The sequence below is a fragment of the Salmo trutta genome, chromosome 22 (genome assembly GCF_901001165.1).
Source record: "Salmo trutta chromosome 22, fSalTru1.1, whole genome shotgun sequence".
NCBI classification, from domain to species: Eukaryota; Metazoa; Chordata; class Actinopteri; order Salmoniformes; family Salmonidae; genus Salmo; species Salmo trutta.
In genome coordinates, this window is record NC_042978.1 from 46,781,551 (window position 1) to 46,792,956 (window position 11,406).

General features: G+C 43.6%; 1 protein-coding gene across 1 annotated transcript in view; it reads left to right on the forward strand.

The window, feature by feature from the left end:
* Window positions 1–11,203, forward strand: part of lmx1a (LIM homeobox transcription factor 1, alpha) — a 27,071-nt gene extending 15,868 nt beyond the window's left edge. The window contains exons 4-9 of the mRNA XM_029708230.1: window positions 3,587–3,804; window positions 4,063–4,256; window positions 5,652–5,729; window positions 7,596–7,668; window positions 8,071–8,268; window positions 10,777–11,203. Coding sequence (XP_029564090.1) covers window positions 3,587–3,804; window positions 4,063–4,256; window positions 5,652–5,729; window positions 7,596–7,668; window positions 8,071–8,268; window positions 10,777–10,916 — 901 coding nt within the window. The 3' untranslated portion in view covers window positions 10,917–11,203. The remainder of the gene's footprint in view (window positions 1–3,586; window positions 3,805–4,062; window positions 4,257–5,651; window positions 5,730–7,595; window positions 7,669–8,070; window positions 8,269–10,776) is intronic.
* The last annotated feature ends 203 nt before the right edge of the window (window positions 11,204–11,406 follow it).

Sequence of the window (11,406 nt, forward strand, 5' to 3'; positions counted from 1 at the left end):
ATGGGCTACTTAGAATAAGCTTGACCGTTTCCCCGGCAACCCCACAGCAACACCAATAGGTCTCAGCAATGCAGGGCTTTGGGATGTTGCTGTTTACACCACTGTTTCCACTGTGACATTTTAACCTCTGTGTCTGAATGTCTTTTTGGGTTTTTTTGTGTGAAAACATGATTCTTGGAGGTCATACTTGGGGTCATGTTGTTGGTTCGTAACAGTAAACAACATGTTCAATTCAGGGCTATTTCTTGTTCCAACACGAACATACTGTGTAGGTAAATATCAATAGGAGATACCCAGTAAGCAAAATGACGTTGAAAATACATATTCTCCAGATGTTGTAATTAGGTTCATTTTCAGTTCTGAATTAAAGTTGAAAATAAGTATTTTCAGAATTTTGAAAATAAGTATTTTCCGGACGTTGAAATTTTGTATTTTCCGGACACTGAAAATACATTATGTATGGACAATTAAAAAACATATTTTACGGACATGGAAAATACAGTACCAGTCAAAATTCTTCAAAGTAGCCATCCTTTGTCTTGATGAAAGCTTTGCACACGCTTGGTATTCTCTCAACCAGCTTCACCTGGAAGGCTTTTCCAACAGTCTTGAAGGAGTTCCCACATATGCTAAGCACTTGTTGGCTGCTTTTCCTTCACTCTGCGGTCCTACTCATCCCAAACCATCCTGACCATTGAGGTCGGGTGATTGTGGAGGCCAGGTCATCTGATGCAGCACAACTGTCTTGGTGTGTTTGGACCATGATAGTTTGTTGGTGATGTGGACACCAAGGAACTTGAAACTCTCGACCCGTCACTTGAAACTCCATCACTCTCCTTCTTGGTCAAATAGACATTACACAGCCTGGAGGTGTGTTGGGTCATTGTCCTGTTGAAAAAAAAATTATAGTCCCACTAAGCGCAAACCAGATCGCTGCAGAATGCTGTGGTAGCCATTCTGGTTAAGTGTGCCTTGAACTCTAAATAAATCTCAGACAGTGTCACTTGCAAAGCACCCCCACACCATCACACCTCCTCCTCCATGCTTCACGGTGGGAACCTCACATTCAAAGATCACCTACTCTGCGTTTCAAAGACACGGCTGTTGGAACCAAAAATCTCAAATGTGGACTCATCAGACCAAAGGACAGATTTCCTACCGGTCTAATGTCCATTGCTCGTGTTTCTTGGCCCAAGCAAGTCTCTTCTTATTATTAGTGTCCGTTAGTAGTGGTTTCTTTGCAGCAATTCGACCATGAAGGCCTGATTCACGCAGTCTCCGCTGAACAGTTGATGTTGAGATGTGTCTGTTACTTGAACTCTGTGAAGCTTTTATTTGGGCTGTAATTCCTGAGGCGGGTAACTCTAATGAACTTATCCTATGCAGCAGAGGTAACTCTGGGTCTTCCTTTCCTGTGGTGGTCCTCATGAGAGCCAGTTTCATCATAGTGCTTGATGGTTTTTGCAACTGCACTTGAAGAAACTTTAAAAGTTCTTGAAATGTTCCAGATTGAATGACCTTCATGTCTTAAAGTAAGGATGGACTGTTGTTTCTCTTTGCTTATTTGAGCTGTTCTTGCCATAATATGGACTTGGTCTTTTACCAAATAGGGCTATCTTCAGTATACCACCCTTGCCTTGTCACAACACAACTGATTGGTTCAAACACATAAAGAAGGAAAGAAATTCCACCAATTAACTCTTAGCAAGGCACACCTGTTAATTGAAATGCATTCCAGGTGACTACCTCATGAAGCTGGTTGAGAGAATGCCAAGAGTGTGCAAAGGTGTCATCAAGGCAAAGGGTGGCTACTTTGAAGAATCTCAAATGTAAAATATATTTTGATTTGTTTAACACTTTTTTGGTTACTACATGATTCCATATGTGTTATTTCATAGTTTTGATGTCTTCACTATTATTCTACAATGTAGAAAATAGTCAAAATAAAGAAAAACCCTGTAATGAGTAGGTGTGTCCAAACTTTTGACTGGTACTGTACTTGTTATTTTGGTCAGAGTTTTTTGGGGGCCAAATTTCAACTGTATATACATTCACTTATGTCTACATGTCAATGAAGAAAGCGTTATATCACATTAAATATTTTGAAATCCACTTAAAATAAGAAAATGGAGCTAACTGAAGATATTCACATGCACTTGTTCGTTTTTTCATCTATGTCTGATTCAGATTTGGTCCGTACGCCTTGTCCTTGATTTCAACATCCACAGATGTTGTTTTTTGGTCCGGTTCGGAATGGTCTTATATATGGTACTGAATAGTCGGTAACATAACCCTATCATTATATAAATCTATGACAAAAGTATTGACCTTTCTTTAGGCCTAACATTGATTTTCAGATCATTCCTTTTTTATGAACGATGCATACATAGCATCCACTTCCCTAGCAAAGAGACAAAAACACAGCATCCACTTCCCTAGCAAAGAGACAAAAACATAGCATCCACTTCCCTAGCAAAGAGACAAAAACACAGCATCCACTTCCCTAGCAAAGAGACAAAAACATAGCATCCACTTCCCTAGCAAAGAGACAAAAACACAGCATCCACTTCCCTAGCAAAGAGACAAAAACATAGCATCCACTTCCCTAGCAAAGAGACAAAAACACAGCATCCACTTCCCTAGCAAAGAGACAAAAACATAGCCTCCACTTCCCTAGCAAACAGACAAAAACATAGCATCCACTTCCCTAGCAAAGAGACAAAAAACGAGTCATCCTCTCAAGTTTCCATGGAGACGCCACTGGTGTGACCCTTGGTTCTATCAAGTCAGAAAACAACCCCCAGATTCAAACTGATGACGCACCATCCTGGTTGACAGACCCAAACTGCTGTGGCTGCCAGAAAGCGGAATAATACGTCTGCTGATTCGGGTCTGGCTCTTCTTTAGTTCCTCTCAGGTTAAGCAGACTTAGGGATAAATCCGCAGATAATTCCCGGGACGGCAGTCCCAGCCTCTCCCTCCGGGATTCCTGATTCCCCCCCCCGGCTGGAGCCATGGCATGTGGAGCGCCTTTCTACCGCCTCCCGGGAGAGCAGCCTCGGACACGGCAGCCAGAGCCTTAACAGTAACAGTCTCCGAGGCTGAGCCCCCAGTGCTGGTTGCCAGGCGCTAAGATGGACACTCGCCACTCTGGGGGTATTTGTCTGAGTGTCTGAGGGAGAGCAGAGGGAGAGGGGGAGAAGGAGGGGGTATGAAAGCTGGCAGTCTTGATTGACTGAACGACTCAGCAACATTCCAGTAACCTCTGAGAGCTCGTCTAGAGAAGTTGTGTCTGGGAAGCGTGATGTGTTGAACTATTATTTGGGGTGGAGGAGCTGTCACTCAAGCAGTGCACCAGAGCAGTAGAGACGGAAAAAGTGCTCAATACAAAAGTCATTAGTAGCAATGCTCGTTGAAAGTGAAACCTAGATTATGTTTAAACCTAGAAACCTAGATTGTTTAAACTTGTTTAGGTTTAAACGCTCTCTCTCTCTCTCTCTCTCTCTCTCTCTCTCTCTCTCTCTCTCTCTCTCTCTCTCTCTCTCTCTCTCTCCTCTCTCTCCTCACTCTCTCTCTCTCTCCCCAGTCTGTTTGCAGTGAGGTGTGGTGGCTGTGCAGAGGCCATCTCCCCTGCAGAGCTGGTGATGCATGCTGGAGCTGCAGTGTTCCACCTGGCCTGTTTTAACTGCAGTCTCTGTTCCTGTCTTCTGCGGACTGGAGACTGCTGTGTCCTCAGGGAAGGACGGTTGCTCTGTGCTAGAGACTACAACCAGGAAGTGGACAGACCCACCTCATCAGACTCAGGTACACAGACTCAGGTTCTGTGTGTGTTTGTGTGTGTTTCTGTGTGTGTGTGTGTGTGTGTGTATGTGTGTGTGTGTGTGTGTGTGTGTTTGTGTGTTTGTGTGTTTGTGTTTCTGTGTGTGTGTGTGTGTGTGTGTGTGTGTGTGTTTGTGTGTGTGTGTGTGTGTTTGTGTGTGTGTGTGTGTCTGTGTGTGTATGTGTCTATAAACCTCAGAATGGTTATATATGGATTTTTTTCCATTTGTCCTGTCTTGGCAGGTGAAAGTGATGATGAGGAGGAGGAGGAGGAGGAGAAAGGGGATGAGGGCAGTGTGAAGGCTTCAGGCAGACGTGGCGGCGGAGCAGACGACCCTGAACACAAACGACCCAAACGTCCACGCACCATTCTGACCACCCACCAGAGACGGGCCTTCAAAGCATCCTTCGAAGTCTCCTCCAAGCCCTGCCGGAAGGTAGGGCCTAGGTGTACACCACACCATGAAGGGCTCCTAAAAAGAATGCAGAAAAGCTGGGGTTGTAGTTTGCACTTTGAAGGGTCCTCACTCAGAATACTCTCCAACAGCGGATTATTGTCTTCATCACGAGGGTCTGAGGTTTTATAGCTATAGTTAATACGCTGTACTGATATGAGTCAACATGGAAGTGTCCTTATATTAGGGTATGTAGATTACAAGGGTCATATCACGTTTACTTCCTCTCTCTCCTTCCCTCTGTCCTTCCCTTTCTCTGTCACTCCCCTCTTCTCTCCCTCTGTCCCTCTCCTCTCCTTCTGTCACTCCCCTCTTCTCTCCCTCTGTCCCTCTCCTCTTCCTCTGTCCCTCTCCTCTTCTCTCCCTCTGTCCCTCTCCTCTTCTCTCCCTCTGTCCCTCTTCTCTCCCTCTGTCCCTCTCCTCTCCTTCTGTCCCTCTCCTCTTCTCTCCCTCTGTCCCTCTCCTCTTCTCTCCCTCTGTCCTTCTCCTCTTCTCTCCCTATGTCCCTCTTCTCTCCCTCTGTCCTCTTCTCTCCTTCTGTCCCTCTCCTCTTCTCTCCCTCTGTCCCTCTCCTCTTCTCTCACTCTGTCCCCCCTCTTCTCTCCCTCTGTCCCCCCCTCTGTCCCCTTCTTCTCTCGCTCTGTCTCTCCCTTCTTCTCTCTGTCCCTCTTCTCTCCCTCTGTCCCCCCTCTTCTCTCCCTCTGTCCCCCCTCTCCTCTCCCTCTGTCCCTCTTCTCTCTCTCTGTCCCCTCTCCTCTCATCTCCCTCTCTCCCTCTCCTCTCATCTCCCTCTGTCCTTCTCCTCTTCTCTCCTTCTGTCCCTCTTCTCTCCCTCTGTCCCCCTTCTTCTCTCCCTCTGTCCCCTCTCATCTTCTCTCCCTCTGTCCCCCCTCCTCTTCTCTCCCTCTGTCCCTCTCATCTTCTCTCCCTCTGTCCCTCTTCTCTCTCTCTGCCCCTCTCCTCTTCTCTCTCTCTGCCCCTCTCCTCTTCTCTCTCTCTGCCCCTCTCCTCTTCTCTCTCTCTGCCCCTCTCCTCTTCTCTCTCTCTGCCCCTCTCCTCTTCTCTCCCTCTGTTCCTCTCTTCTCATCTCCCTCTGTCCTTCTCCTCTTCTCTCCTTCTGTCCCTCTTCTCTCCCTCTGTCCCTCTTCTCTCCCTCTGTCCTCTCGTCTTCTCTCCCTCTGTCCCTCTCGTCTTCTCTCCCTCTGTCCCCCTTCTTCTCTCCCTCTGTCCCTCTTCTCTCCCTCTGTCCCTCTCCTCTTCTCTCCCTCTGTCCCTCTGTCCCTCTCCTCTTCTCTCCCTCTGTCCCTCTGTCCCTCTCATATTCTCTCTCTCTGTCCCTACCCCTCCCTTCCCTCTGTCCTTCCATTCCTCTCCAAGGTAAGGGAGACCTTGGCAGCGGAGACCGGTCTGAGCGTGAGAGTCGTGCAGGTCTGGTTCCAAAACCAAAGAGCCAAGGTACAGTAATGTGATGCTGCCTGCACCCCCACCCCTCAACACTCTTTCTACCTCCCAGATACTTTCATGTGTACCATTAATAACGGAACTCTTTCGGCAGTGTGCTGTGCTGCCAACCTGGAAATCACTCCTGTTATCTCTCTATTCAGGAAACTGATGACATCTCACTCATAGATCCTTCCAGATAAGGGCTGTATTTCCTTCCAGCAGGCAGCGTGTGTGGTTTTCTCTCCATGAAATATGCTATTTTCTTTCCCTCCACTATTAATACGTTTCAACTGAGTGAACATGTTCCTATGAAGACCAGGTTTGAGAGAGAGGCTGTGGAGTGAGATGTAACTGTAGATGTAATGAAATTATATATCTGTTTATATTGTAGATGTAACTGTAGATGTAATGAAATTATATATCTGTTTATATTGTAGATGTAACTGTAGATGTAATGAAATTATATATCTGTTTATATTGTAGATGTAACTGTAGATGTAATTAAATTATATTTCTGTCTATATTGTAGATTTAACTGTAAATATGTAATTAAATTATATTTATGTTTATATTGTAGATGTAACTGTATATGTAATTAAATGATATCTGTTTATATTGTAGATGTAACTGTATATGTAATTAAATGATATCTGTTTATATTGTAGATGTAACTGTATATGTAATTAAATGATATCTGTTAATATTGTAAATGTAACTGTAGATGTAATTAAATTATATCTGTTGATATTGTAGATGTAACTGTATATGTAATTAAATTATATTTATGTTTATATTGTAGATGTAACTGTATATGTAATTAAATGATATCTGTTTATATTGTAGATGTAACTGTATATGTAATTAAATGATATCTGTTGATATTGTAGATGTAACTGTATATGTAATTAAATGATATCTGTTAATATTGTAAATGTAACTGTATATGTAATTAAATGATATCTGTTGATATTGTAGATGTAACTGTATATGTAATTAAATGATATCTGTTTATATTGTAGATGTAACTGTATATGTAATTAAATGATATCTGTTAATATTGTAAATGTAACTGTATATGTAATTAAATGATATCTGTTGATATTGTAGATGTAACTGTATATGTAATTAAATGATATCTGTTGATATTGTAGATGTAACTGTATATGTAATTAAAGTATATTTCTGTTGATATTGTAGATGTAACTGTATATGTAATTAAAGTATATTTCTGTTGATATTGTAGATGTAACTGTATATGTAATTAAAGTATATTTCTGTTGATATTGTAGATGTAACTGTATATGTAATTAAAGTATATTTCTGTTGATATTGTAGATGTAACTGTATATGTAATTAAATGATATCTGTTGATATTGTAGATGTAACTGTATATGTAATTAAATGATATCTGTTTATATTGTAGATGTAACTGTATATGTAATTAAATGATATCTGTTAATATTGTAAATGTAACTGTATATGTAATTAAATGATATCTGTTGATATTGTAGATGTAACTGTATATGTAATTAAATGATATCTGTTGATATTGTAGATGTAACTGTATATGTAATTAAAGTATATTTCTGTTGATATTGTAGATGTAACTGTATATGTATTAAAGTACTGTTATTTCTGTTGATATTGTAGATGTAACTGTATATGTAATTAAAGTATATTTCTGTTGATATTGTAGATGTAACTGTATATGTAATTAAAGTATATTTCTGTTGATATTGTAGATGTAACTGTATATGTAATTAAAGTATATTTCTGTTGATATTGTAGATGTAACTGTATATGTAATTAAATGATATCTGTTGATATTGTAGATGTAACTGTATATGTAATTAAAGTATATTTCTGTTGATATTGTAGATGAAGAAACTGGCCAGAAGGCAGCAACAGCAGCAGCAACAAGAGCAGCATGAACAGCCAGCACATCACACTGGTAGGCTACTGTACTGTACCGCCAGCACATCACACTGGTAGGCTACTGTACTGTACCGCCAGCACATCACACTGGTAGGCTACTGTACTGTACCGCCCACTAGGCTCAGGCCTCAATTCAACTTCTGTTCCACGTTGGTTCCACGTAATAGGGTTATGTTACACACACACACACACACACACACACACACACACACACACAGACACACACACAGACACACACGCACGCACACACACACACGCACGCACACGCACGCACGCACGCACGCACACACACACAGACAGACAGGCACGCACGCACACACACACACACACACACACACAGGGTAAGCTTATGTAGTGTAATTGTTGATTTGTTGAGATTGACCTATCCTGTGATTCCTGTGATTCCTGTGCTCCACAGCGCCCTCCTGTGGTAGTTTGACCTCTGACCTGAACCCTCTGAGTTTGTACCACCACCCCCAGCACCACCACCCCAGCCTCCAGCAGATGCAGGCCCTGGCCCAGGCCACCTCCTTGGGGGTGCAGGAATATGACATGGACCCCTTTAGACAGGGACTCACCCCTCCACAGATGCCCGGGGACCACATGCACCCCTACGGTAAATACAAGCAATACTCCTCTACTATAGTACAGTGAAAACTGTAGAACTTACATGTCAAAGCAACACACACTATGATGGCCCCTCCATTCTCTCTATACCCTCTCGCTCTCTCTCGCTCTCTCTCTATATATATATATATACCCGCTCCTCTCTCTCTCTATACCCCTCCTCTCTCTCTCTCTCTCAATAAAAATTAACAGTAAACATTACACTCACAAAAATTCCAAAATAATAAAGACATTTCAAATGTCATATTATGTGCAAATAGTTAAAGTACAAAAGGGCAGATAAATAAACATAAACATGGGTTGTATTTACAATGGTGTTTGTTCTTCACTGGTTTACCTTTTCTTGTGGCAACAGGTCACACATCTTGCTGCTGTGATGGCACACTGTGGTATTTCACACAATAAATGTGGGAGTTTATCAAAATTGGGTTTGTTTTCTAATTCTTTGTGGGTCTGTGTAATCTGAGGGAGATATGTGTCTCTAATATGGTCATACATTTGGCAGGAGGCTAGGAAGTGCAGTTCAGTTTCCATCTCATTTTGTGGGCAGTGTGCACATAGCCTGTCTTCTCTTGAGAGCCAGGTCTGCCTACGGCGGCCTTTCTCAATAGCAAGGCTATGCTCACTGAGTCTGTACATAGTTAAAGCTTTCCTTAAGTTTGGGTCAGTCAGTGTACTCTCTGTTTAGAGCCAAATAGCATTCTAGTTTGCTCTGTTTTTTAAAAAATGTATTCTTTCCAATGTGTCAAGTAATTATCTTTTTGTTTTCTCATGATTTGGTTGGGTCTAATTGTGTTGCTGTCCTGGGGCTCTGTGGGGTCTGTTTGTGTTTGTGATCTGAGCCCTAGGACCAGCTTGCTTAGAGGACTCTTCTCCAGGTTCATCTCTCTGTAGGTGATGACTCTGTGGGGTCTGTTTGTGTTTGTGATCTGAGCCCTAGGACCAGCTTGCTTAGAGGACTCTTCTCCAGGTTCATCTCTCTGTAGGTGATGACTCTGTGGGGTCTGTTTGTGTTTGTGATCTGAGCCCTAGGACCAGCTTGCTTAGAGGACTCTTCTCCAGGTTCATCTCTCTGTAGGTGATGACTCTGTGGGGTCTGTTTGTGTTTGTGATCTGAGCCCCCCAGGACCAGCTTGCTTAGGGGACTCTTCTCCAGGTTCATCTCTCTGTAGGTGATGACTCTGTGGGGTCTGTTTGTGTTTGTGATCTGAGCCCCCCAGGACCAGCTTGCTTAGGGGACTCTTCTCCAGGTTCATCTCTCAAGGGAATCGCTTCCTTTTAGGTGGTTGTTGAATGTAACCGCTCTTTTCTGTATTTCAATAATTAGCGGGTTTCGGCCTGATTCTGCTCTGCATGCATTATTTGGTGTTTTACGTTGTACACAGAGGATATTTTAGCAGAATACTGCCTGCAGTCTCAATTTGGTGTTTGTCCAGTTTTGTGAATTCTTGGTTGGTGAGTGGACCCCGGACCTCAAAAACATAAAGGGCAATGGGTTCCATAACTGATTCAAGTATTTTTTGCCAGATCCTTATTGGTATGTTGAATTTCTCTCTCTCTCTATACCCCTGTTCTCTCTCTCTCAATTCAATTCAATTTAAGGGCTTTATTGGCATGGGAAACATATGTTAACATTGCCAAAGCAAGTGAATTAGATAATTAACAAAAGTATCTTTCTCCCCCCTCTCTCCCCCCCCTCTCTCTCTCCCCTCTCTCTCCCGCTCTCTATACCCCCTCTCTCCATCGCTATACCCCCTATCTCTTTCTCCTCCCCTCTCTCTCACCCTCTCTCTCCCCTCTCTCTCCCACTCTCTCCCCTCTCTCTCTCTCAATCTTTCTATACCCCCCTCTCTATATCGCTGTACCCTCTCTCTCTCTCTCCCCCCTCTCTCTCTCCCCCCTCTCTCTCTCCCCCTTTCTCTCAATCTCTCTCTCTCTATACCCTCTCTCTCACTATCCCCTCTCTATACCCCTCTCTCTCTTTCTATACCCCCTCTCTCCCCCTTCTCTCTCTATACCCCCTCTCCCCTGTCTCTCTCTCTCCCCTCTATACCTCTCTCTCTTTCTCTATCGTCCTCTCTCTATACCCACCCTCTCTCTTTCTCTCTCTCGCTCTTGCTCTCTCTCTCTATACCCCTTCTCTCCCTCTCTCTCTCGCTCTCCCCCTGTTCTGTATACCCTCTCTCTCTTCCTTCTCTCTCTCTCTCCCCCCTTTCTTGCTTCCTCTCTCTCTCCCCCTTCTCTCTCTATCCCCCTCTCTCTCTTTCCCCCACTCTCTCTCCCCTCTCCCCAATCTTTCCCTCACTCTCTCTGTCTCTTTCCCTCTCTCTCTCTCTCTCTCTCTGTCTCTTCCCCTTCACTCTATCTCCCCTCTATCCCCGTTTTCTCTGTCTCATCCCCTTCACTCTATCTCCCCTCTCTATCCACTTTTCTTTCTCCCTCTCCCCCCTCTCTCTCCCACCCCCTTCTTCACTCTCCCCTACTCCTCCCCCCCCAGGCTGCAAGGACCTTTATGTGGAGATGGATGGGAACCCTCTCTGTAACCTAGGCGACGGAGACTGCCTGTCTTTGTGTGACTCATCCCTGGCCACGCCTATCGACCACCTTTACTCCATGCAAGACTCCTACTTCACCTGAGTCTGGAGGCTCAGATCCAGGAGAAGGGGACTTCTCCCTCACACCCTCCGTCCAGACTCTCCCCTCCACGGGCACAGCGACCCCACACTGTACAGCTGAGGACGGACTCAATTCCAAGTGGACCCTCTGTACAAGTGTGTGTTTTACGTGAAGTTCAGAAAAGAATGTATTGTATAACTGTAAATAACTATCTTGGCTATTATTTGTATTTATTACATTTTGTGTGTGTGATCTACAGTATTTGTGCCCAATACGAATAACCTTGGAATAAATGGATACAGTAATAACGTTTATTTCTCAGTTGTCATATAGTCCTACTATGACTGAATACGCTCCTAAATGATCTATGGTGAAGAGAAGTTATAGCAGACTGAGTTATAGCAGATTAAGGTATAGCAGACTGAGTTATAGCAGACTGAGTTATAGCAGACTGAGATATAGCAGACTGGGGTATAGCAGACTGAGATATAGCAGACTGAGGTATAGCAGA